We start from the raw sequence: 27,860 nt of genomic DNA on the forward strand, positions 1-27,860 counted from the left end.
TGTGGCCACATAGGTTATTGCTAATATTAATTTACATGAAGCACTGGTGACAACTCTAAATGCCAAAACAAAATAAACACAACCTGATGCAGAAACAAAATTCTTCATCAGCAGTGCAGTTCTTAAATACTACCTATTTATGTTGCTCTTTAAGTTGTAACTGGAATGCACAAGGATGTCAGACATACATGAAGATTCTCAGGAGGCTTAATGTACAAGCTCTGCTTTAAATCCAATTTAAAATGCAACTGAAAAACACATAATTCTGCAGTCTTACCTGCACAAATCATTGGTCTAAAGCAGGGATGTCCAAAAAAGGCCAATTTTGGCAAGGTAAAAATGTATGACGGCCAGCATTCTTTGAACCCTAATAATAGCATTAAATGCACATAAACAGTTTAATGAGATTTTTATTTTAATTAAATAATTTTCTTTTTCTTTTTTTACATAAAACAGAAATACATCTTAATTCATTTTTACCTAAATTAATGTGAATTTCATATTTGAAGCCGAGAAAAATTAAGAATTGATTTTATGATAGGAGTCGTATTGAAAATTTGAATGTGCTGCATTTGATCGAACATTGGTCATGCCTGGTCCAAAGGCTAAAACAAGTTGCAAGATAACTTTAAATCAGTGCAAGGCATTTTTGACCATAGGTTATTTTCAAATATTTCTTTTTTTTTTTTTAATTTGTTTGTGTTACAAATGATATCATGACATTTGGCCCTTAAGTTTTTTTTTTTTAATTTCTTCTATTTTTTAACTTGACCTTATAAATAGACTAGTTCGATGGTACCAATATTTAAGCAAACAGACAAAAAACTACAGCTTTGGAAGATCCAATAGAACTAAATTAGACAGAAAATGTGTTCTTACAATCTGAGAAGAGGAAGGCTTTTTTTAATTGCAGTTTTTGAAAAACAAAACATTATTGTTTAAATGCCTTTCTTCTGAATTCATTAAAGTTTCTGTGCAATACATAACCAAAAAAACATAAATACCCAAGTATGTTTCCAAAATGTATTTGAAGAGGAATATCTACCAAAGTGTTATCCCAAACAGAAAAAAGGCACATGTCCTCGTTTCTTAGTTCACAAAAGGCTTTTAGATCAAGAAGAACAGGGATGATTTGCACTTTCAGTCTTTTATAATGTAAAGTGGATATTTTTAGATACTTTTTTTACCCGAGCAGTGAGAAACCCCCCGCTGAGATGATCTTGAGACCCTTGGATTATAGTTTCTCAACAGTCTTTTGTCACTATATATGAAAGAATTTAAATATTCACTTTGTGTCTTTGTACTCAAGTTTTCACTGAACAAAAAAAGTGTCATACAGCGCCCCCTAGCGGCTCGAATGTGCAAATTTGCATGGCATTTTGTTTGGCGCCGATGGAGGGAGTCACTCCTGAGATCTTTGGTCAGTCAGACGACAGAACTTCCGGTCGGCATTTTGTTCTACGAGAGGAGAACCTCTTGGTGATCGCAATAATCGTCATATTTCTCATTTATTGTCGAAATTGGCTGGAACTATTCTTCATGTCGGCGCAGACCGACTGAGACTCCGAAGAACGAATGTTTCCCCATGAAGATACGTTGAAACATTCACCCGTAAGTGACGGAGGAAGAACGAATCAGTCCGACCCGGATTATTGTTGATAGCTACCAAGCTAGCTCAAAAGCTAGCTTGCGAGCCAATCGAGTTCCTTCTGGAGGAGCTGCCAGAAAGAAGAAAGGGGGAGCTAGAGATACGCACACGGACAGCTAAAACATTCCCCTCCCTTTGGACGTAACATCAGAAGGTAAATATTTCACCTTGCTGCTTTTCGAAACTCACTTTGAGGATTACATTTATCACAAAAAGGACGAGGAAATGCATTATTGCAAGACCACTTGCGGAGTTTTGAATCGTTGACGGGAGGTAACGGAAGCTAGCTAAACTAGCCAGCAAAGCTAGCTAGGTGTGTTTTTGCTGTGCTGAGGCGCTCGGCCTCAACTGGATGTCATTTCGAGCCCGAGGATTGGGCCGTTGCTACGGAATTGCGAACCGCGAAGCTGCTCACACAAGTACTCTTCAACCTTGCACTTTTCTTCCCCCAAGTGCATGGTTAAATGTTGTAGAATCATTACACTCGGAGCTATTCTTCCTAGTGATATTTGAGCCTAGGCTTCCGAATTTAAGCACGAAGCGGCGATAGACGCTAACCAATAACTGTCCCTGCTAGTAAGTTAGCATAACTAGCCAGCATTTAATACAAGACTATTATTGTTAGCGACTGATAGGCTTCTGTATGACTGAGAATGATCATCGTAGCTTCAGCTTGACTGTAGCTTCCTTCGGCGACAGTTCCCAAGATTCATCCGCTCAACTTCACACAGCGGCTGATTGATGCTTCTGCTTGCAAGCAGTGAACCAAAGCCCCGCGATTCAACTGGGACTACCGTTAAAATGGATAAGTTTGTGTTTTACTGTAGGATCAAAACTAGTTGAAGTTATTCGGATTGTGTTGTTCATGGAGCTTTTGGCATAGCTCGTCTTTGTTTTCGTTTTGTTTGAAAACGATTTCAGCACAACTTCACTTTAGTTGCGTGTAGTTTGGTTTGGTGGGCAGATATTTGTGAAATGAAAAGGAAAAAAGAAATCGCAGCATTTGATTAGTCGCTGCCTGCTCAACGTGCAATGTGCGTGTTTTTTTTCTTTTCTTTTTTCTTTTATTTTTGGCTTCTGGAGGATGCAGCCCCCCACTACTGCCGCTACCAACCATCACAGTGCATCTGTTCCTTTGTGCTGCCTCCTGCCTGTCAGTCTCACAGCTGTCAGCAAAGAGCCAAGCCCCTGCGTGCGTGCAGAGGAAAACCGCACAGTTTCAGCGTGTTAACCGTATCCATTGCTAATATACTGTTTACATTTTCCATCTGTTGATCCTCCAGTGGTGCTGCGACGTTGTGCAGAATAAGTTTCAGTATCGACTCCAGCTTTCTTGTTGTAGTACAACTTTGCAATCGCACCCGGCTCAGTAAAATGCAGAAGTTGTTGCTGAAAAACTGTTGCATATTCATTTGGTCATTTTGTACTCATGGTCTTTCCCGGATCGAATGCTAAGTATTTGCATTTATTACAAAAAGCTGTAACAGTGTGACAGTCCACACTGTAATGTTTGGCACTTTCCCCCCTTTTTTCTTAAGAATGTAGAAAGGGAAATGTTGTGTCGTAGCCTCTTAAACTACATGCTCTCTTTTAGCACGCTTTAAAAAACCTTTTCTTTAAAAAAAAGTACTCAGTCCAGCAGAGATGGCACAGAATTCATACAACCATGTTATCATCTTTTAGTTGTCCTTATTAACACGGGTATTTTTTGATTGTTGTTGATTCTACCTTTATGTTAAATATGTTTGACAGCAGTCTCTTTGTATATGTTATCTTACTTGTTTACTACACATAGTAAAAGCTTGGATTAACATTGAGTACAGAAAGTGTTGTGAAATGGAAAACTAACCTGACATTGCCTAAAGTGTGAATGCCCTACAGTGATGTGTTGCTTTAAAATGTAACAATTCAAACTAAATGAAGTTTGTTTTTTTTTGTGCATACAGTAAATAGATATAGACTTTTTAATGTGCACACAATTCAATGTATTACAGCATGCATGATGTTCATTTTTGGCTGGATGGTGTTGTAATAACCACAGTGTATCGAATATAGCATTTTTATTATTTTTAACTAGGCGTGTGCCTAATGCATTGTTAATAATAATAAACACTGTGCAGTATGCAAGCCATTTGACTTTAAATGGAGCATTCCTTTTTATTAAACCTTTAGATTCATAGACATTTAATTATATATTTCTTTAATCTGAATGCACCCCACACATGTTAATGACCAAATGTATGTCTTTAAAAAAAAAAAAATTACCACCAGTACCTAAACCTTGACTTAAAACACTAATATCCGCAGCTCTATAAAGTAAAAGGTTTACTCTGTTTCTCCGCTCTCGTAAAAGTCTTCTTTTCCTTTTATGTGCACCTATTTCTTAAATTATTGGTTTATAAATGGCATTTTATCAGTAAACTTAGAGGCTTGTTAGTTTCCTTTTAGATCAATATTATATGTTTAGAAACATGCACTTTGTTAGCACTTTTGGAGTGCATTCTCCGTTTCTACACAATGTCAGTGACATTTGTGTGCATGTTTGAAAACTTGTGGAACAATCCAGTCAGGAGTATTTACATTTTTCGACCTGGCATGCATCATCTCTACTTGAAGTGAAGCAAAGAATGCACAAAGCCCTTACCCAACTGAAAATATTTATTATTCTCTGCCTTTTGGTGATTCACTTGCATTGACAGTAGAATAAATATATGTTTTACCTTAAGCTTCTATCAACTAAAAGTTTTCTCGGCTTGTCATTTAGGTTTATTTGTCCATGTTCTTTTGAAGGTGCCAGGAGATGTGAGGACGGGAGTTGTTCTTCAACCCCCTGATCTTCCTGTGTATGAACACACTCCCCCACCCTCACCTTCAGCATGAATGGGGATATGCCTCATGTTCCCATCACCACTCTTGCTGGTATCGCTAGCCTCACAGACTGTGAGTATTCGACAATTGACTGCATACCACACTGATGCCTGGTTTTACATTCATCTTCTCTATTTTGAAATGCAAAATATTCTCGTGTTCGCTCTGGATCTCATGTTGTTGTGTATTCTTTTTCATTGGTGTTCTCTTTTATGATTGTTTTTCCTACCCTTTTTTTTCTGTCTTGTTTTCATTTGGCTAAATACTTGAATCTGACCTTTTGAAACCCTCTCTTGGTTGTAGTGTTGAACCAGCTGCCCCTCCCCTCTCCTCTACCTGCCACCACCACTAAGAGCCTCTTATTCAATGGGAGAATTGCGGAGGAAGTTACTTGTCTCTTGGGCTGTCGAGATGAAAATCTTGCCTCCCAACTCGCTCATGGCCTCAGCCAGGTTTCCACAGAGCACATGTGAGTGTGTTAAACAATACATCTGTTGTATAGATAAAATGTCTTCATGTCTGTATCTTGATGAACACATTTAAAGGCCCCGGGCACACTTGAGGGGCTGCATGTGGTAAAACTTTGAGTCTACCTTAAAAGTACATTGTGTGGCAAATCAGGAGAATCTAACAGCACTATAGATGCCACTGCTGATATCTAAGAATGCACTGTTATTTTGAAAATAAAATAATAAGCATTTGAAATGAAATGAAATATGAAATGACATAGCATCTGTCTTGGAGTCAACATCGTTTCCCCCCATTTGCAAATGTTTAACGTGAACAGGAAACAGTTTTGTGTTCATTGGTAAAAGTTATTTTTTTGCCTTAAAATAAAAGGAATTGGGCAGTTTATTAGCAGTCAAATTAGGAAAACACAATCAGATGCCTTACATTTTGTTTTGATTTTTGTGGTTAAGAGGAAATAATTGAATTTATAACATTTGTTTACCTGAAATTTACATCCTATCATTGGTAGATTTATAGGTATACCTGTAAGGGATTTTCCTCCTCATGTTTCAACTTTTTAAGGCCTGTTTCTCTGGTTTGGTTCTTGGAAGGCAAAAAAAACCCCAAACAACTGACTGGGTGTTCTCCAACATGGAGAGGTGCAGGTTGTTTACCTAGTTCAGCCTCATTGCAGCCCACCAAGTCTTATAGTCAGAATTGGCAGAGGAGGAGCAGTGCTCCATCCATTTATCTCTACCCAGTTTTAAAACTTCAGAGGTTTTTAAATTGTGCTGCCTTTATCCCAGAAATGTTTATGGTTTGGAGTTATTGGTATGCTACTTACTTACTGGAGCCTGTTGCTTCCTGATATTATAAACAGTCTCTCCTTTTTTCCTTTGATAGCTTTCTACTTTATTTGAGGATGTTTTTGGTGTGATTTCAGAGAGCTGAAGGACAACCTTGGTAGCGATGAGCCAGAGGGAGATGCACCAGTGTTGTTGCAGACCATACTTGCCAGGCACCCTGGCATCTTCAGGGAGAAAAGTATGGCGATAAATACTTCTTTATCATCGGTTTATCTCTTGTAATTATTCAATTAAAAACTGCAAAATTACAAAAAACGGTTTCTTTTTTGAATATGAAAAGAAAACATTTTAATTTATTTTGTTTCTTGTTTTTATTTGTTTTTAATTTTTAGATGTTATGCAGCAGCCAATGGTACCTCCATTCAAGGTCACCCAGAATTCCATGCATAGCCCTGCCCAACCTGCAAACTTCCAGCCAGCTGCAATTTCTCCCAATCCATCAAGGTGAGCTACAAATACCAGCTATTATTTCGGACTATTGGTAGTGTGCATCACATTTGGCAGTCTATGGTTGTTGGAATTGTGATGTATAAATTAAACTGACATTCGTATTGCTGCTCATTTTAAAACATTATTAATGTGAATTTGCAACCAGGAGTAAAGAGAATGAGAAGGAATTGAAATTTTTTTCTTCTTAATATTTTTCAGTCGTTTTGTGGCGCCACAGTCAGGTTCAAGTAGTCGGTACATGGGCCAGCAAAGCAGTCCAGTACCGAGCCCCTACACTCCTCAGAGTCCTGCTCCTGGTTACATCCAGCAGTATCCCCATCAACAACCTCCCAGTTACAACCAACATCAGCAGATCCAACAAGGTGAGACTGCTGGTTAGTGTTGGCATGTTGGAATGCGTGCGTGCGTGAGGAGGAGTGGTAGAGTTTAGTACATCACTGTATCAAATCAAGCTTTTTTTTACATTGGTCTTACTTTGTGTCTCATCAAAGTATTTATGTATTAATGAATAACTATCCCATTTGCATGTTGTAAAAGACCAGCGAACACTATACTGTCTAATTTTAAGCGACGTTTGTTGATATTCTGTTTTCTTTTTGATCATGTTTTCAACGTTGAATTTGGGGGATCAGTCAGATGATTAGAAAAACATTGATTTCAGTGCAACTAGTGATGTTCCTCAACCAGAACTTAACAATTTTCTGTTTTCCGTAACAAAAGTTTCTTTTAGAATTTTGTTTCGATGTCATGCAAAAGCAAAAACAAAAATCTCAATGCAAAACAGCTTATTTAACTGGTCGTATTGCAAGAAAGAATTGTGAGAATGTAATCCTCAAAGCCACATTAGTTTTTGTTTGATCTTAAATATTATTTAGTGAATTAACTATTTTTTTTCCTTTAACCTCTCAGTGTCTGTTGCAAGTCCATTGGTGCCCGGTGGAATGCGAAATATCCACGAGGGCAAAGTGTCGGGGCAGATGGCTAGTGCTCCCAATCACCACCCAGACAGACATGAAGACTACCTGAACATCGTGCAACGCCTGGGCAGTGAGGTATGAATGATGGGGCGTTTTCTACCAAAACCAAACATTTTTGTTTCTTGCCATTTATGCTTTTGCATTTTTATTTTATCTTTATATAATGTTTTGATCAGCTTTTAAAATGCAGCTTTTCTGAAGACATGAATTCTGGAGCTTAAATAAATCTAAAGACAGTAAAAATACAATGCAGTGAATTTCGTCTTAAACCAACATTTTTTCTGTGTAATAATATACTCGCCTGTTGAGTTCAATTTTTCTATATCATCTCAAGATTACAAATATACGTTTAATATTGTACATACCAATTTTGACACAATCAGGTACATAATTGCTTTAGTTTTATCTATTGATATCTTTTTCGGTTTGTTTGCAATCGATATTAAAGCTTGGGTGAAAGAAATTCTGGGCCAAATTTCAAGAAAATGTTTGATGTTCTTTTTATTTTTCCTGTCTAGGAGGGCGACTCCACCTTAAGGAATCCGTCTTTCCCCCTGAGGTCTCCACAGTCGGGCTGTTCTCCAGCGTCCAGCGATGGAACACCCAAATGTAAGCAGTTCAAAAAGCCACTGCAAAAAAATAAGCACACACAAAAAATATGTTTAAAAAATATATAAAATAAAAAAAAAAGTTTTTAGGTTGCAAATAATTAAGAGAGATTGCTTCATGTACAGTAAAAAAAACTTTTAGTGGTTGGTATTGTTGTCACTGGATAACATCAGTGCTTTTCTTCCATATATTAATGTTATTGTAATTGAACAAATATAAAAAGAAGATACGATTGTTGCACATATGTTTGTTGGCAGTTATAATAGCCGTTAACTGCTAAATAAACATAGGTGAATAATTCAGCCAACAAATCAAAATGGTTTAAACATTTGTATTCTAGGTAGAGAACATGAGCAGAACTCTTACAAAAAATGCTACAACTACTTAAAAAAGTTTACATTTCTTGACATAAATACTCTAAGAAAAAAAGACAAATCTTCTAGAAAAGTTGGGATATTGCTAGTATTTGAATCACCCTATAAACGGTCATTCTACATGTGCTTTACAGTGTGTTAACGTTTTTTGTTTTTTTTGCGTTTTGGAAGGATGACTTTAATTAACTTTTGCTGTCACTTTCTAAACTTGGTGGATTATCTCATAGCGGGATCTCGACCACCACTGATACTCCAGTCACCGCTTCCATATGCGCCCTCGCCGAGGGAAGGGGGACCGGACCATAAGCAGCTGCTACAACAACGAAAGAAAGTCCCTGAAGTGAAAGAGGAGAAAGACATGTATGACATTGTTAGCTCGCCAAACAAGGACTCTACGAAACTCACGCTGAAGCTGTCTCGGGTCAAGTCAAACGGATCCGATCCGCCAGGTAATATTGACATTTTATTTTAGTTTTTACAGCTATCAATTTAGTAAATATAGGAAACTAATGGCTTTAAAATAATGTTAAGCTTATTTGCCTTTTGAACATTTTAACCTTTTTATTAGGAGATGTTGGAGGAATGGATCAAAATTCGGACAATATGGAAGCAGATCTAGGATTTCAGCACGTTCCTGTTCTCCAGCAAAATCTCGCCGCTCGATTGCATCCGCAGCAGCTTTCCCAGCAGGCAGGTGGAGCCAGTGGTCTTCAGCCTCCCAGCTCCCCTTATGACGCTGCAGAGCTTGATGCCCTTGCAGAAATTGAAAGGATAGAACGTGAAGCAGCTAGTGAGAAGTGTTCTAAGGAGGTACAAGATAAAGGTATGGTGGATAGCTCAATGTAACCATTTTTGCATAAATAAAAGCAACAATCTAAAAGTATCCTGACTCCCCCCCCCCCCCCTCTTTGTCTCTTCTATTTGTAGACAAGCCACTGAAAAAGAGAAAGCAGGACTCTTTTCCCCTTGAACCAGGTGCAGGGGGAGCAGGTGCCCCCACAGGTGCCCCAGGCAGTGGATCAACTGGAGGGGGCAATGCTGGCAAACTGACGCCACAAGAGGCCACTGCAGCCGGAAACGGTGCCAGCCGCCCTCCCCTCATGGTGAGCATCGACCTCCAGCAGGCAGGCCGAGCTGATGGCCAGCTCGACCCTTGTCTGGCTGCTCCTATTCCTGCCCTCGAAGCCCAACGTTGGCCGGAAGAACCAACTAGTGGGCCGGCTGCGGTGGAAGGTTCTGACACAGCTTTACGGTTGAAGCCAGACGGACGGCCAGATGTCATCAAGAACAGGGTGGAGAAACACGACGGCAGGAGAGAAGGCCGAGAGTCTTCGAAACACCGGCATGACGAGAAGTCCTCAGACAGACGCGGAGAGATGTCCAAGTCATCACATCGCGGAGAATATGGACGAGACAAGGACCGTGAATCTGACAGGGACAGAAGGCATCGAAGTGAGACTGGGAGTCGAGATAGGAGGTCCCCTGACTCCCGCTCCCGAAGCGATCGAGATAGGCTGGGCTACCACGCTTCTTCCACGGGAGAGCCCGGCAGGAGCAGCAGTAGGCACGATGGTTCCAAACCAGCCTCAACAGCTGCTAAAATTCCAGATTCTTTCCCAGCTCACCTCCTGGGAGGGCATAGTGGAGCCCTGAAGAACTTCCAGATCCCTAAGGTGATCTGGACTGGCCAAACCAATAATCTACCCACCTACCAATCATTCAGCTGTCACTGCTTGCTGTCTCACAAAACCAAATCAATCCACTGCTCATTCATGATTTCTTTTTCCCATTTTATGCCTTTTTAAATTCTGGTTTTGCCTTTGTAAATTCTATTGATACATTAACCCACACCTAACCATTTTTCAGAAGTAGGAGGAATATTTTATTTACTATATTAATGTTAGGTAGTTGGTGTTAAGCAAACATGCTAAAGAGATTTTCCACTGTGGGGAAATGTTTACTAAAACGTTGATGGAAAGAAGCAGCATTTTCCCTGTCAGCAAATACTTTTTTATTTCATATTCTTTTTATAAATTTTTCATGGGCATTTGCAATAGTTTATTTAAAAAAAGAAAAAACCTTATAAGCTTCCATTATTCTAAATTGAAATACAATTTTACCGAAAAACAGTGGAAAATACCTTTATTTCTTTGCTGTCTGATCAATGGGAACTAACTTCAAAGTCACTGATTTCATGAAAATCATTGCTTACATTTTATATTTCTTGATTTCCAATTATTAAAAATTGTATTTCATTTGATACATATATATATTTTTTTTTGCTCATGACTTTCTTTTCTGTTCTTTCAGATTAATCGTGAAAAGGATGTTAGTGGATCCACTGAAAGTCAGATGTGGGGCCAGCCTAAGGTTAAATTGGAGAGGCTGGGTTTGGCGAGGGACTTTGAGAAGCGGCCCAAGCCTGTGGTGGTTCTAAAAAAGCTTTCAGTTGACCAAATTCAGAGGATTATTCGGCACAGCAAATCTGGAAAGAACAGGTTCTCATCGAAATCCAGCAAAAGTAAGAACATTTGCATAAATGAAACTGTTTATATCAGCTCTTTTTTAAGGGTTTCACTCCAGTTTCCTTTTTTTCTTCTGTATAGTAATTCATCCTTTAAATGCATTTCTTTTTTGTTTAAGGGTTATATTTACATAAAAGTGCAACCAGATTAAACAAACAGTTGGAGCTTTTCTTAACTCTCCAGAATGACTTGTCCATAAAATGTCCCTATACTCGTTGGTTTCATTTCCTTTTTTGTTAAAAGTACGAGTCTTATATTTTAGTTGAAATGTCTGTTTTTCCAATATCAAATGATGTTGAACGTTCTCCAATCATTCTTTCTATGGACGATGCGCAGTCTTTTTGGCTGCAGGTTTTTTTGCTAAACAACAGAATTTTTGTCAGATATGGATTGTGGAGCGATTTGTAATCTCTTAACTCAATCGTATTTTCAAACAATCTTTCAAATGTCCAAAACTATGCGTGTGGTTACCGCCGTGACTGTCTTACATGTAAGCTTTGTAATGGCCTGCTTTTGATTTGGACCAGACTCCCATATTCATATTTGTGAGTTGGTTGTAGGACAGTGTGTTACTATTAATTCTCAAAGCATTATTCATTTCTGATGTTGATTTACTTTAATTTGAGATTCTTTGGAATTGCCAGGTGGAATGGACCCAGCAGTTCTGAAAGAACTGCCGCCAGAGTTGTTGGCAGAAATTGAATCAACCATGCCCTTGTGTGAGAGGGTAAAGATGAACAAGAGAAAACGAAGCACTGTAAACGAGAAGCCCAAATACGCTGAGGTCAGCTCAGATGATGACTTGGATGCCAATGGAGAATGTGAGTGAAGTCATTATTTTGTGGTTAAACCTTCATTTGCAATTAGTGATGCACAAGGAGTTTTTATGACTGATAACTGATTATTTCCCACTTCTTGTATCTGATACCGATAATTGTTTTTGGCTTTAAATAGCCGAAAAAAATCACTTGTAAGTACAAAGTAATAGTGTTTAACTCTGATTTATCCCATAAACTCACAGCACCCTTTTTACCTGCAAACAACTGTATAAACACATTTAATCGTCTTTTTGATGCTTTGCCATATATAGATTATTGCTTTGTCATTCACACAATCAATACAATCAATCAGGTTGATTCTGACGCAAAGAAAAGTGGCTTTTCATATCGGCTTTGCACTAATATGCAACACATTACTAACGTAAAGGGTTGCATACTGGCGCAAAACCACTTTTCTCCATGACAGAATCCATCAGAATTACGTTAACTGCATAAATGGTTAAAGAGTTACAGTAGTCGAAAGAATGTCAGCAGTGGAGCTAAAGCTGTGGTGTTAAAGGGTAACTGAAGTTCTCTGGGTAACTTCTAACGTTAGGACTCTTGGCAGCTTCATATTCTTTCCATACGTCGAGTTGATGGATTTCCAGGCGACTTGTAAGATTTGCTGTGATAAAGTCTGGCTTTTTTTTTCTTCTACCCCTTGTGGTACTAATGTCTAACATATTTAGCAAAAATTACGTTAATCATTTGTCTCTAACATGCTAAAGTAAGCCCGCACAAGCGAATGGAGCACCATGTTGTTCCAGAGTTCTCTAGCAGGCGCTGAACCATGACATCACTTACATGGACAGAGGAGACATGATGTTGTCAGGGGGGATTCACAACGCAAGTGTGAAATTTGAGATTTTAACTATCTGCCCTTTTAATCGACACATTTTCACTTATTAGGCCTATCGGGATGGAGTCATAGTTCGCTATTGGTTGATAATTATTGGCAGCCGATATTATCGTACATCCCTATTTGCAACGGATGTCAGAATATTTGTTCTAAATAGTTTGTCAGTTCAATTGAGGGATTCTTTTGCTACACAGCTGCGAGGAAACGTCACCGCCGGGACAAAGACCGGGCCTGGGAGTTTGAAGAAAGGGAACGGCGGGCTTCAGGTGAACACAGGAAGAGTGGACACAAAGACAGCCGGCGGGGCTCAGGGAGCCGCTATCGGGACTCATCGGAAGAAGATTCTCCACCACCCAGCATTAGTGACAGTGTGTATTCAAGCATTTTTAAAAGTCTACCTTAGTCTTGAAGACCTTCTCAACATTAGGATTGTTGCCTGCCTCTTTAGATTTTGTCAATGTGATAATGTGCAAATTTATCAATATTTTAAGTCTATACTTAATTAATGTGACGTATTTAAACATTTAGAACTGGCGCGAAAAAAATAAAAAGTGGATCTGGAAAACTGAGTTTTCTTCCCTTTAGTTGCCAGAAAGATGAAAATGAAGGAAAAGCAGAAGAAAAGGAAAGCATACGAACCCAAGCTTACCCAAGAGGAGCTAATGGACTCTTCCACATTCAAGAGATTCTTGGCAAGCATCGACAACATACTGGACAGTTTGGAGGATGTGGATTTCACTGCCATGGGTAAATCACAATGATCAGTGGATGGAGCACAATCTAGTTTCCAGGTCTGATTACACTTGATTTGATTATTATTTGTGTTGTTTAGCGGCAGATGATGATGAAATACCTCAGGAGTTGCTGCTGGGTAAACACCAGGTTAATGAGCTGGGAAGCGAATCTGCCAAAATCAAGGCCATGGGCATCACTGGCAGGGTACGTTCTGGACTTATGCCAAAACTTCACTTTAGCTCATTTCTGGAATCGTATTTTAAATGTTGCCTGGAATTCTCTCTGTTTTGCAGATACCATCAGACAAGTTAGTGAAGCTCCTAAACATCCTAGAAAAGAACATCCAGGATGGATCCAAACTTTCCACTTTGATGAATCATGTGGGTCCTCTCTATTATTTGTCATTGTTTTTACGACAGTTAAATATTTTGTTGTTCTCAGAAAAAAAGTATTGACATTTTCTTACTTTCTGACCTTAGGACCAAGATGCTGAAGACGAGGAAAGACTTTGGAGGGATCTGATAATGGAAAGAGTCACAAAGTCTGCAGATGCCTGTCTGACAGCTCTTAATGTTATGACCTCAGCACGCATGCCAAAGGCGGTCTACATTGAGGATGTCATTGAGCGCGTGCTACAATACACCAAGTTCCACCTTCAGAACACGCTGTATCCACAGTACGATCCGGTCTACAGGGTGGACCCACACGGAGGTGACTGTGTTTTTTCTCTGGAAATCCACAAGCCTCAAACCTTTCATTTGAGTTCCAGCGGAAGAAGGGAAATGAGAAACAGAGGGCCTATGCTGCTTTACATGAGTTAGCTAAGTTTAGACAATTGAAAGATTTTTTAAAATGTATTTACTTTAGATATCCTCCAAAGGGAGGTTTGCATTTAAAAATAGATTAAAGATAATTGTTTCTTTCAACTCTGTTTAGAGTATCTAATGTTTTTAGCTTTTAATTCCTTGTTTCCTTTCATTTATGTTTATTTTATTTTTTTTACCAGGCGGCATGCTGAGCTCAAAGGCAAAGCGTGCAAAATGCTCGACACACAAGCAGCGTGTCATCGTCATGCTATACAACAAAGTTTGTGACATCGTCAGCAACATTTCTGAGCTCTTAGAGATCCAACTACTGACAGACACCACCATTCTCCAGGTGAAACTACACACTTTTACTGTCTTGCACCTAAATCCTCAGTTTAATATTAAGAAAACTACACAGTTACATCCCCGATGCTTACTCCTCACTTCTTTTTCAGGTTTCTTCAATGGGAATCACTCCTTTTTTTGTGGAGAACGTCAGTGAGCTGCAGTTGTGTGCCATTAAGCTAGTAACAATGGTAAACCATATAATCAAAAGTTTTTGGAGTTATCTTTAGTCTTTTTAAAGTTTAGCATTTATGCAAGTAACTGTTGATATGATTTTCTGTCTGTTTAGGTGTTCTCACGATATGAGAAACACCGGCAGCTGATCTTGGAGGAGATCTTTACCTCTTTAGCCAGACTGCCCACCAGCAAACGCTCTCTCAGGAATTTCAGGTTACTTGTTTACTCTGTATTTTACAAGTTTATTGCATTTCATTGCTGTTGTCATATGAATTTCCTTGTATAAATAGGGAGAGCACATTTTAGCAACTCATCCTGGTCTCTTGTATCTTAGATTGAACAGCTCAGACCAGGATGGAGAGCCGATGTACATCCAAATGGTCACTGCTCTGGTTCTGCAGCTGATCCAGTGTGTGGTCCATCTCCCCAGCGACAAAGATGTATTTGAAGAGTTTGAAAATAAGGTAAATGGAAAACGTTTTGCCACAAAAAAGCTGTTTATCCCAATTATGGATTTAAAAGCGTCATTATTTACAATTTCAGTCATTTGAAATCTCTTTTGCTGTTTTCTTTTCCTAGGTGGATCAGGATGTCTTAATTACCAACTCTTATGAGACTGCAATGAGAACGGCACGGAACTTCCTCTCAGTCTTCCTCAAAAAGTAAATATCAACTTTTTCCCTACTTTTTGTCAGTTTAACTTTTTTTTTCAAAAAGTTATGGTGTTTTTTTTAATCACATTTTTGTTGTCAGAACATACTGGTTGTTTCAATATACAGTATTCTATTTTTGGATAGAGCTCGGTATCAATACCTGTTGAGGGGATTTCATTTCAATTCAAAAGTTTACAATTCCATTGAATTTCTGATTCAATAAGACTCCAATTAATAATAATATGTCAAATTTCCCTTTTAAAACTATTGTTTTTTTGTGATTTGGAACATTTTTAAATATTTCAATAAACCATTCTCTCCACTTTTTGTGATTTGATGGATTATTTAGCCACTTTTCTTATTTTACGTTTTTTTTCTTCTTAACTTTAAGTTCCTACAATTATTTTTTGTCATAATCTTTATCAACCAGATTTTTAGCTTGTATTTGTTTTGACGTCCACTTTCCTCCACTTTCCCCACCTCCAGGTGTGGTAGCAAGCAGGGAGAAGAGGATTACCGTCCGTTGTTTGAAAACTTTGTCCAGGACCTCCTTTCAACTGTAAACAAACCAGAGTGGCCTGCTGCTGAGCTGTTGCTCAGTCTGCTCGGTAGACTGCTGGTAAGTGCCATCAAACCCTTCCACTCTGTGAGGCCAGAGTCTGTTTATGTATGAATGTTTGGAAAAGCAGAGTGTAGCTTTAATTTGGGACAGATTACTGTCACATTTAGGTGGATGTTTACAGGTTGTCTCATTTGTGACCACAAAGCGGTAAAACATTTTTTTCCTTTCTTTTTTATTTGTATCTGAAGGTCAGTCAGGGTCAGTCTGGTAATGGTGCCTTCTGCTCTGACAGTCCTTGTTCTTCTGTCTTTTTCTCCTCTTTTTTCAGGTTCATCAGTTTAGTAATAAACAAACAGAAATGGCGCTCAGAGTAGCATCCTTAGATTACTTGGGGACCGTGGCTTCTCGTCTAAGGAAGGACGCAGTCACCAGCAAGATGGACCAGAGATCGATTGATCGTATCCTACAACAGGTACACACTATTTTCATGTCGCAAATTCATTGCTATAGGACGCACTGTCATTAATTAATCTATCTTCAAACTTATCTTAAATATGAAGCGCACTAAAATATACGTATTAATCAAAGAGTTGAAGATGTCAACTTGAGAACTTGTTTGTAACACGCTACATGTTAGTTGTGTTAGCGTATTCACAATACCTGTAACTCCTTGTTAGTAAAGACACAGTCTGACACCGCTACACGTCAGCCGCTTTAGCATGTTTAGAATATAATCAACATCAATAAGCACAACCAGAATGAATCCACATTAGGGCTTCATATTATAAGGAAACTTTGTGATATGCGATATTGGTGATCAATAGACATGCATGAACAACTAGCAAAACAACCAAAAGCATAATTTCACTACAATAGCTTAAAAATTCTACTCCAAATGACCCTCATCTATAACATCTAACATAAAAGGGCTCCATCGGATAGGTCAACAACGTGAAGGCGTCCATCTGACTGGTCTAAAGCATAAATGGATTTATGTGATTCGTTAAATATGTCAAGCAACACTCTTATGGCAATAGGATTGTTGCTTGAATCCTAATCCACATGTAAACCACTCTGGAATATAGGGCACAATCATTTTTGTGGAGAAAATATGATAATACTCTTGTTATTGAAATGATTATCTTTTTATTCAACTCGTATTGTGCTTTTAAACTTCATAATATATTTATTGTTGTAAAAGATTTCATAGTATCTTTGTCATTAAATAGTCTCCAGGTACTGATGAAACCCAGCAGCTTCAGAAGGCTTTACTGGACTACCTGGAAGAGAACGCCGAGACAGATCCATCGCTGGTGGTGAGTTTTATGACCTAAACGGCTGGTGCAGTCATCTGAAAATAAATCTGTTATCCTTTGTGTTAAACTATTTATTTAAACAGACTGTGTAGTAATGCATAAGAGTGAAGTTGCTGACATCAAATCAATAACTCTTCTGAGTTGGCACATTGTTAAATACCATGCAATGCATAACACTTTAACTTAATCACAAAGCTAAAAACAATTCCTTAATTGTGTTGGTTTTCTTTCTTTTTCCTTGTGTATAAATAATTTGTGTGATGTTTTCGTTGTCTTTTAGTTTGCTAGAAAGTTTTATGTTGCCCAGTGGTTCCGAGATGCCACAACAGAGGCCGAAAAGTCCATGCGAAACCAGAATCCAAAGGACGAAGACTCTTCCGACGGACCACAACATGCAAAGGAGATGGAAACAACGGGGGAAATTATGCAGCGCGCAGAAAGGCGCAAAAAATTCCTGCGCGGCATCATTAAAACTACACCGGCTCATTTTGCCACACTGAAGTAAGAATTTGTTTGGGTTTTTCTCCAAGCTGTGTTCCATGATAAGCTAGTTTTGACTGTTTGAATCTTTGTGGAGTTTTACAGAAAATACTTGCACATTTTGTTTTGGTGTAACTGCAAATATTTTAAGTGTGTAAACTTTCTTCACCTCTGTTCTTCTCAGAATGAACTCTGACACTGTGGACTATGAGGACTCCTGCCTCATCGTACGTTATTTGGCCTCCATGAGGCCGTTTGCCCAGAGTTTTGATATTTATTTAACACAGGTAAGATTACATATACAACATATGCTACACCTGAACGAAAATGTATACCTCAGTAAATTCCAAAGACAAATCAGTTCAGCAGGATTAATATTCTGACCATTAGTTGTTTACATTTTTGCTTCTAGATCTTGCGAGTTCTTGGAGAAAGTGCCATTGCTGTTAGGACTAAAGCCATGAAATGTCTGTCTGAGGTTGTGGCAGTGGACCCCAGCATTCTGGCTCGGGTACGTTTAAATGTGCTTTTCAAAGAAATTATCATGCCCCTGAATGATTCAAATGTCACCATTTCCACAGTTTTTCTGTTATGTTTTACAATGAAAAACCATTTTAGACCTTTTGCCCCTGTTTCATATGTTGGTCATTGTTCAGTCCCGTTTCCTAGTCCAGTGGTACAGTTGATATTGTTTTCTTCTGTAGTCTGAAATGCAGCGTGGAGTTCATGGCCGTTTGATGGACAACTCCACCAGCGTGAGAGAAGCTGCTGTGGAGCTGTTGGGCAAATTTGTGCTGAGCAGACCCCAGCTCACAGAGCAGTACTATGACATGCTCATTGAGAGAATACTGGTAAGTTTCCTGCTTTAGTCTTTTTGGAGGGATGTTATGAAAAGACTTCCCAGATCGTTCTAATGTAATTTTCGAGGTTTTTCCTAAGCTATCTGACATTACAGCGTTTTGCCTTTGCATCTGGGTCGTGTCGTGCTCTTTAGTGTGTCTGATAATAACCCTCTTTATAGGTTTATTTTTATTTTTGCATTACATATATATTGGCTTTAAAGTAGAACTGCTGTAGTTAGGTTTGAGCGAAGGTCAAAAGTTTATTAGAATTTGTGCTCTACATCAGTGGTCCACAACGCTGAGGCCGCGGACCAGTACCGGTCCGAGGGACAGTTGGTACCTGGACGCAGACCAAAGAAAAACACGACCTACATTTTCCGTTGTAATTATAAAATGATTCTGAAAGCGGCTTTTATTTGGGAAAACTACAGGATTCCCCTCACCATAACCGACTCCTTCTTGACACATGTCAAATCGCTTGCTCACGTGTCCAAAACACATCCTCTGCTTTCTTAAAGCAGCTGCGCCGAACGCTAAGTTAAAATCCCCAAGCTAACAAAAAACAAAACATATTTGGAAATGTTCTTTTTTGCAGAAAAGAGCAGGTAAGGAAACAAAGAAGAGTCTTTGCCTTCAAAGAAAAAAGAAATCAAAATATGGATTTAATGCATCCGTTGTTTCCACACACACTATAACAATAAGACTGCTGCATAATAGTCAGCAACCGACTGTCTAATCTTATGAGGACGCTGCTAAAAAACTTGCTCAAACGGTGGATTCATTTGTATGATTATATTCAGAAAATACCCATTTTAGTGACTGTCTCTATTTATTCGTCGCTCCATGAAAGCAGGATAAGGCTTAAGGCTGTTTTATCTTATTTGAGGAATTTTGTAGTTGGTTCCTACATGAAATCTAGAGTATAAATGTAGTTTCATGCAGTTGCATATATTTTACAGGGGACAAAGATGAACTTTACCCTCAAAAGTTAGGAAGAACTGGAAGTTATCAAAGACCCATACTTTAGCCTCGTACAGGCCGGTCCATGAAAGTAAAATCTGACCTTTAGTTAAAGTCAACAGATGTTCAAAAATGTCTTAATGATAGAGGTCATTTTTAGCACAACACACTTAAAAAAGGAAAACTCAATCTTAAAAACGTGTTCCTAGGAAGTGGATATGTTGACAATGTGATGCCTGTTGCTATGGTAATCTGAGGATGTTTACAAGCTAAGTTTACTCTTCCTTGGCCTTCTGCTGTCACCTGTTGGTAAAAAAGTGTAACTGCATCTTTGTAGATCTTCGTGTAAATAAGAGCCTTGCTTCTGATGCATTGCTTCACAGCAGACTATTATCATGTCAATGATGTTTAATGTTTTGGTGTGCAGGATACTGGTATCAGTGTCAGAAAGCGAGTGATCAAGATCCTCAGAGACATCTGCTTGGAGCAACCAACCTTCAGCAAGATTACTGAGATGTGTGTCAAGATGATCCGCAGAGTCAATGATGAAGAAGGCATCAAGGTAGGAATCAGATACAAAATGACTCATCGTATAGATCATTTAGTGCTCTTGACCTTAAGTTCCATTGTTACCTAATCCATCATTACGTTACACTTTGCCGTTTTATAGAAATTGGTCAATGAGACATTCCAGAAGTTGTGGTTCACTCCAACTCCAGCACATGACAAAGAGACCATGACCAGAAAGATTCTCAACATCACTGATGTTGTAAGTTGAAATGATTTCTCAGTCTGTTGTGTATTTAAATAATTTTTTAAAATGCTCCTCTCCTCTTGTGGGGTGAAGCCTCTGCCTTGATAAATGTTGACAAAACAAAAAGTAAGCATTTATATAGGCATCATGCCACTATGACACTCTAAGTCAGTCTCCCTGCACTATACGTCTGTCTGTTATTAATCTGAGACTGCATGATGGCTGTCATCGTCTGTTACAGGAATAGTTTGATTAATTGATTTTTTTGGGTAATTTTTCTTTGGCTGTAGCCTAATATTAGCCGTAACAGCGTAAAACTGCAACAAAAGTCATGAAAATCTATTCCTCTGACCTTTTTTTTTTTTTTCATTTCTTGTTCATCTGGATGATTCCATTTGATTTCTGTAATTTGAAGACTTCAACAAAGTTTGTGACTCATGGATTTTAATCAATATTCGTCCAACAAAACCAGGATTTAGGCATGAGATCCCTTGGATTTTGGTCACTAATCTTTGTAATCTGACAACTTTTTCAGGTGGCAGCGTGCCGAGACACTGGGTATGACTGGTTTGAACAGCTTCTTCAAAATGTAAGTGTTGCAAATGTAGTTACTTCTGCATTCTAACAATTTTTGTAAACAAAACTAAAAAACCTCCTCTCCTCTGCTTCAGCTCCTCAAATCTGAAGAGGACGCTTCATACAAACCAGCGAAAAAGGCTTGTGTTCAACTCGTCGACAATCTGGTAGAACACATCCTTAAATACGAAGAGTCTCTTGCAGGTATGCAGCTTTTTAATTGTATGTCATTATTAGCAACATTTTTGTACATATCCGAATTAAGTAAAGCGTCTTACTTTTCTTCTTTTTTTTTTTCCGCCTGCAGAAAACAAAGGGGTAAACTCAACACGGCTCGTGGCGTGCATCACCACTTTATACCTCTTCAGCAAGATCAGAGCCCAGCTCATGGTCAAGCATGCCATGACCATGCAGCCATATCTAACAACAAAGTGTAATGTAAGTTCACTTCCATCAAATGCTTGTGTGTGTTTTTTACTGTTTGTTTATTTGAAAAGCATCAGTTAAAATGTTTTGGGCAGGAGAGTCTTTTAGAGTTGCTTCACAAGAACACATTTTTGTTAGTGTTTGGATAGTTTAGAGATGTTACGCTTCATTTATTATCATCATCTTCTGGGATTTGAAGCTGTAATTACAGATAATTGTTCATATCAGTTTGTTTATAGGACTTTCTATTAAATTTTATGAAGGTGTTTATTTTTTTATAAGGATCACTAACAAAGAGTTAGGTCAGGTTGTTTTTTCCTTAGTACTTTATTTATTTATTTTGCCTTTTTTCAGTGATGTTGGGAGAAAGTGATCAGAAAAAGATTAGTCTTAGCTTGTTTAGTAATGCAAAAAAAAGTAGTTTATTTGTTGCATCCCTTAAAGTAGCATTGCCCCTTATTTCCCCAAATAACGTAAATAAGATTGTCCCATCTAACAAAATATTTGTTGAGGTGTTGGAGAAATTGTTAATCGCACGCATATTAAGTGCTATCGCGCACAAAAACTGAACACCTAAAACGTGCGGCCCGGATGCACGTCGCCGCACTGCCCACACATATTACACGTATTATTAAATGTAAAAACAGGAATGGTTACCAAGTGACACAGCAAATATTTGAAGTGCAGCTATATTAAGGCACGTGTTTTCAGCATTCAAAATAAATGCAGCCACGTATTTTAAAAATAACATGTGAATTGTCACTTTCTTCTTTTATCTAGGGGTACGGTTGTGGTGGTTCTCTCATATGCTATCTGACCATTCAGTTAGTTTCTTTGTGCTTTGACTTGAGAATCTCCAGGAGTCGTTCTTGCATTCATCCAATTGCTTCCCTGCAGACTGCCAATGACTTCATGGTTATCTGCAACGTGGCAAAGATTTTGGAGCTGGTCGTTCCTCTGATGGAACATCCCAGTGAAACGTTCCTTGCTACAATTGAAGAAGACCTCATGAAGCTCATCATCAAACACGGCATGACGGTGTGTGCCAGTGGTTTTCAAGTCCTAATAATCATCAAAATCTTCCTTTTAAGGTTTTTTTTTTTAGAGACACTTTTGTTGTTTTGTGTTTCTTTAGGTTGTTCAGCACTGTGTGAGCTGCCTTGGAGCTGTTGTAAACAAAGTCACTCACAACTACAAGTTTGTCATGGCTTGCTTCAACAAGTTCTATAGTGAGATCTCTATTTATATACAACACAAAAGTCAAGTCTCTGCCGTAATAATTTGATTTCTGACTAAAACCAAAAACCTTTGAATCCTTTTTTCCCCCCAGCTGCACTTAATAAGCTCAAGATTCAGCATCAGGAGGACCCCAACAGCTCATCCTTGGTAGTAAACAAGCCTTTTCTGCTGCGGTCGCTCTTCACAGTGGGTGCCTTGGCCCGACACTTTGATTTTGACCTGGAGGAGTTCAAGGGCAACAACAAGGTGGGTAGACTGTTGCAAACATGAACGTTTGAAAGGTTTAAACAAAAGAAATCAAAGCGTTTCATTTTAACGTTGTGCCACAGACCAAATAAATAACCAGTGGTGTCTCACAATGACCGGAAGACCTTCTTGATGTGTTCTTTACAGGTTGTTATCAAAGAGAAAGTTCTTGAACTGCTTCTTTACTTCACCAAGCATGAAGAGGAGGAGGTCAAGACCAAAGCAATCATTGGTCTAGGTAAGATCAGGTTTCTGTTGGTTTTTTTATTAGCACCACCTTCTGTATTTCTGTCTGTTTCTCTTGTCTCACATGCACTCAGGAACCACCAGAGGCTATTTTATTTTTCTATATTCTTAAATTTTCTTCAAATATGAGAAAGATCTGTACAGATTTGCCACAATATGTTTATGTAAGAGATTTGAAATAAATTTAGTTAACAATTTAACTGACTGCTGGATTCACTCAGCGCCCGGTGAAATTTGAAGTTTAAGTTGATTATATTTTGGAATGGTTTGATGGATGGGTATCTGGTATAGTAATAAAAGGAGTCAGCAGTTCTACATCACTGAACAGCACTGTGGTTACAAATGTTGGTTAAAGCCCATAGCAGCAATAAGTGTGTCTAAGGAATGTAAACTTTTGAAGGATTTCCTTGTGTCAGTACATGAACGCACCGTTTTTAAAAAACTCATTCCTGATTCTTTCTCTCAGGTTTCCTAGTGATCATGCATCCAAGCCAGATGTTTGTCCCTGAGGTGAAGGCCTTGTACAACGGCATTTTGGCTGATGGGTCCTCTTCCATCAACCTCAAAATCCAGGTCCTCAAAAACCTGCAGACATATCTTCAGGAAGAAGACACGCGAATGCAGGAAGCAGATCGGGAATGTAAGAAGTGAAACACACTCTATTCTTTTTTTTTTTTTTTTTTTTTCTCCTGCTTTATTGTGTGCATATGGCTGGTAAATTTAGCTTATGAAGTAGGTATATTTGATTAAAGACACTTTTTATTTCTTCATATTTGTAGGGAAGAAACTTTCCAAGCAGGAGGATCTCAAGGAGATGGGAGACATTTCTTCGGGAATGAGCAGCTCCATCATGCAACTTTATCTGAAACAAGTGTTGGAGGCTTTTTTCCACACCCAGTCGAGTGTACGGCACTTTGCACTCAACGTCATAGCTCTCACGCTAAACCAGGGTCTCATCCATCCTGTACAGGTGAAGTTCACACTTTTTTTGTTTTAGTTTTTTATTTCCCTAATATATCAAGATTAGTTTTAGAATATGAAATAAAAACATGGTAAGAGTATTTGCTTGTAAGTACAAACTCCTTTTTTCTTTTTCATTCCTTCACAGTGTGTACCCTACCTCATAGCCATGGGAACAGACCCAGAACCCACCATGAGGAACAAATCTGACCAACAACTGGTGGAGATTGATAAGAAATACACAGGATTCATCCATGTGAGCTGCTTTTAACTATTGCATTTCTCTTGCTAGAGCCCATTTTCTTGCTTACTGCTTATCACAAAAAGACAACTAGCTACAGAAAAGCAAGAAAAATTTGCTCGCAATGCAATTGAATGGAGATATGAATTTAAGCGGGATGATTGTTGCCCAATATTGAAGAGTTTTGTTTCATCACCTAATATGACAGATGAAGGCCGTTGCTGGGATGAAGATGTCTTACAGCTTGCAGCAGGCCATCAATTCCCCTCGTAAAACCACCATCAGAGGCTTCAGGCAGGACGAGACCCACACGGCTCTGTGCTCCCACCTTTACACCATGATCCGTGGGAACCGGCAGCATCGGAGGGCCTTTCTCATCTCGTTGCTGAACCTCTTTGATGACAGTGCTGTGAGTCTACCTGCACTAACTCAGCCACGCTCCGAGTAAATTGGTATTTTCTGGCACACCACCTGCCAGGTCTAAATAAAGTTCTGTGCAAATACTTTTGCGCTCATATATATAAATCTTTATATATCTTTACTTGAGAAGTTACCAAGACCCTTAAATTTGTCTAACATCTATGACTTTTTTTCTCTCTCTTCTTGCAGAAGACAGAGGTTAACATGCTGCTGTTCATAGCAGACAACCTGGCTTGTTTTCCTTATCAGAGTCAAGAGGAGCCTCTTTTCATCATGCACCACATAGACATCACTCTGTCTGTTTCTGGCAGCAACTTGTTGCAAACTTTCAGAGAGGTAGGAATCATCTCCATATATAGTTTACATTTTGTTCATCTTAGAATATTTTGTCTGAAGTCCTTTTTAAAAAAACCTTTGCTGAATTTCTAAACAATCCACCAATGTCCTTTCTACAAAGTTTATTTTTTGTCTTGGTTTCTGGGCAATTATACTCTTATCTTTAGGCTATGCACCTCTTTCAAAACAAAAATTAAGTTAATTCTTTATTTTTGTTGTCTATATTCCCAAAAAGTAAAAAGAAAAACTAAATGTAATTCCTTTTTTTTTCCTATGCAGCTTCTACTGAAGGAACCGAGGCGCAAAGAGAAGAAAGTAAAAGAGTGGGTCAACACGTCTGATGGGGAGGATAAAGAGGAAGAAATGAATTGTGATTCTCCCAGAAGTGAAAAGGAGGAAAACGGCAACAGTGAAATCGAAAACGACGAGGACGAAGATGTGGTTAGGCGTCCAAAGAAGACAAGAAAGCCCATTGCAAACAGCTCGGATTCTGAGTCGGATTTTGAGGATTTGGCTGTGGAAGATGCGGACAAAGTAATGAGGCTCCTCCCAGAAAGTCCCACAGGTCTCTTGGACTTTGCCAATGCTGTTCAGGGCATTCTGCTTCTGCTGGTGCTGAAACAACATCTTAAGAATCTCTACGGTTTTTCTGACAGGTAGGAATGCGGTGTTTCTAAGATTATAGAATGTAGTGCTATTAAGGAATTTGAAATAACTTTAATATGTTTCAACTTATTTTTAGCTAATTGTTTTTTGCATGTTTTTGGTATTTATTTATACACATATAATTTTCTTCTGTTTTTCTATTATCTTGAGTGCAATAAATGGGTAAAAAACAGAAAACAATAAGAGTAAATTGTTTCTAGTAAAAATATGTCTCTGTGTTTCTTTTTGTAGTTCATTTTAATCATTTTTTTATTCTGAGCTTCATCTAAAGATTTATGTCCACATGTTGCCTGTTGATGGAGTTTTCCGAGTCGAACAAATTTTGTTTTGTTTTTTGTACCTTCCAGAGTAAACGAAAATGTTCTTATTCTGCCAACAGTAAAATTCAGAAGTATTCTCCAACGGAGTCGGCCAAGGTGTACGACAAGGCAGTGAACAGAAAAAGCAACGTCCACTTCCACCCAAGGCAGACCATCGACTTCATCTCCAACAACATGGCTCACGCGACACTGACGGAGGATGTGAAAAGACGGATAGTAAAGCAGTACCTTGATGTAAGCAAATTAGCTTCATCTGATGAATGTATTGTGTGCATGCATTTGTTTGCCTTACTCAAACATTCCTCGGGTTTAGCTTTGTTTCTAGCTCTCTATCTGTGAACCTTTCACTCAGCCCATGTACTTAATGCTCACAGTTCAAAATGCTGATGGAACACCTGGATCCAGATGAAGAGGATGAGGAGGGGGAAGCATCTGCAAGCGCCAACATCAGAAACAAAGCCATAAATGCGCTATTGGGAGGCAGCGGACCCATGTCAGGTCCCAGTCCACGCAATCAGGCGGGACCAGAAACGGACGACGACGACAGTGATGGTGAAGAAAGAACCCCCGGGGTGAGATGCAGAGATTCAAACTAGATGCAAAAATAACATGCAAAGCATAAAGAAGAACTAACGCCGGCTTTTTTCTTCTGTCTGTCTTACTCTGAGCAGTCATCACGAAAGCCGAGGAGAGCGGGGGATTCTTCCGATCCTGGTCGTATGAGTGAGATCCTTGATGTTATGGATGTCATTGCCCTTTGGTGCCCCAAATACAAGGACCGACCGCAGATAGCTCGAGTTGTCCAGAAGACTTCCAATGGATATACCATCCACTGGATGGCGGGCTCCTACTCAGGGCCTTGGGCGGAGGCCAAGAAACGGGATGGCCGCAAAGTGGTGCCTTGGGTGGACACTATTAAAGAGTCGGACATCATTTACAAGAAGATTGCCTTGACCAGCAACCACAAACTGAGCAACAAAGTAGTACAGACTTTACGCTCACTATATGCAGCACGGGAAGGAGGGACTAGCTAATGGCTCCTACTATTTTTTTTGTTTGTTTTGTTTTGTTTTTGGGAGAGGGGATTGTTTCCCCTCACTCCATTTATACTTCCATCTGTTCCCCTCTTCCCCTGCTTCTCCTTCCAAACCACCAACCAACAGCCAAACTTCACTGGATTCCTACCAGACCTCTCCTTCATTTTTTGTAAGAGAACACAAGAGGGCAAGAATATTTGACACTACATTCTTTTACATGGGTTATTCTTGCAAAAATGAAACAAAACATAAGACTCGTACCAGAGGGACTGCTCATGTTTGCGTACATGTTCAGAAGGATCGAATCCTGAAGGCATTAAAGGAATAATTCTCGCCAGTTATTCCTTCAAAGGCTATCAGTAACGAAACGTGGAGGGAAATGTTTTGTCAACATTGTTGTGGGAGCTCCTTCGCTGTTGTGCAGCAGATTCTAGTCGCTCATTTCTACTCCCACTGTATCATAGTTTAACACAACAAAAAACTAAAATGTTTATATCTCTGAATAAAAAAAGCTGTAAAAAAAGAATAAAACCTTAAGTGAATGTTGGAAATTAGTCTTTTTGATGTTCTTAATAAAGTGTTTTTTGGAGTTTAATTATATTACTAGCATCCTGATGGATTTTTCTTTAGCTTTTAGATATTTGAAAAAAAGGACAAAATCGTTTAAAAAAAATAAAATAAATAAAAATAAGAATTTTTATTTTTGTTCACCTTTATTTGTCCATGCTGTACAATGGCAGAGTCCTCTGAATATAATTTATTCTATTCCGAAACTACGCATGCAGTATATGTGACCTATTGCTGGAGGATATTTTGTAAATGTAGATTTTGTTGTATTAGGTCACTCAAGTTAAAAGAGGAAAAGGGATTCGTGCCCTTTTGGTGGAACAAATACTGCAATAAATTTTCTACTTGTCTTTGTCACTTGTCTGCTCACATGTCAATATTAATAACCTCTTCACCAAAATGTGCTGGCTCAGGAAACCATAGTGTAGACTCAATGACAGAACTTAATGTTTCTATTTTTCCAACTGACAACTTTCGGGAAGTACACATTTAAAGTTACAGTACAG

General features: G+C 38.8%; 1 protein-coding gene across 2 annotated transcripts; it reads left to right on the plus strand.

The window, feature by feature from the left end:
• The first annotated feature begins 1,402 nt into the window (after positions 1 to 1,402).
• On the plus strand, positions 1,403 to 27,711 carry nipbl (NIPBL, cohesin loading factor). Of its 2 annotated transcripts, none has more exons than XM_011479040.3 (48): positions 1,403 to 1,802; positions 4,439 to 4,588; positions 4,820 to 4,985; positions 5,910 to 6,010; positions 6,165 to 6,276; positions 6,481 to 6,644; positions 7,192 to 7,334; positions 7,778 to 7,868; positions 8,470 to 8,691; positions 8,811 to 9,065; positions 9,170 to 9,915; positions 10,553 to 10,763; positions 11,412 to 11,588; positions 12,639 to 12,812; positions 13,030 to 13,191; positions 13,277 to 13,383; positions 13,473 to 13,559; positions 13,659 to 13,890; positions 14,186 to 14,337; positions 14,441 to 14,521; positions 14,620 to 14,720; positions 14,842 to 14,971; positions 15,087 to 15,169; positions 15,647 to 15,779; positions 16,051 to 16,194; positions 16,952 to 17,038; positions 17,319 to 17,539; positions 17,703 to 17,805; positions 17,931 to 18,029; positions 18,223 to 18,369; positions 19,748 to 19,882; positions 19,991 to 20,089; positions 20,610 to 20,663; positions 20,746 to 20,854; positions 20,958 to 21,088; positions 21,974 to 22,114; positions 22,212 to 22,305; positions 22,407 to 22,561; positions 22,709 to 22,799; positions 23,274 to 23,447; positions 23,587 to 23,777; positions 23,916 to 24,023; positions 24,217 to 24,417; positions 24,618 to 24,764; positions 25,044 to 25,420; positions 25,810 to 25,984; positions 26,125 to 26,322; positions 26,422 to 27,711. In XM_011479040.3, the coding sequence occupies exons 2-48, from the start codon at positions 4,525 to 4,527 to the stop codon at positions 26,782 to 26,784; spliced, it is 7,638 nt and encodes a 2,545-aa protein (XP_011477342.1). In that variant the 5' UTR covers positions 1,403 to 1,802; positions 4,439 to 4,524; the 3' UTR covers positions 26,785 to 27,711. The 2 variants fall into 2 exon arrangements, with proteins under 2 accessions (XP_011477342.1, XP_011477343.1); XM_011479041.3 differs by having other exon boundaries at positions 1,404 to 1,802; positions 9,170 to 9,345; positions 26,422 to 26,784.
• Positions 27,712 to 27,860: the final 149 nt, after the last annotated feature.

The sequence above is a fragment of the Oryzias latipes genome, chromosome 9 (genome assembly GCF_002234675.1).
Source record: "Oryzias latipes chromosome 9, ASM223467v1".
Taxonomy (NCBI): Eukaryota; Metazoa; Chordata; class Actinopteri; order Beloniformes; family Adrianichthyidae; genus Oryzias; species Oryzias latipes.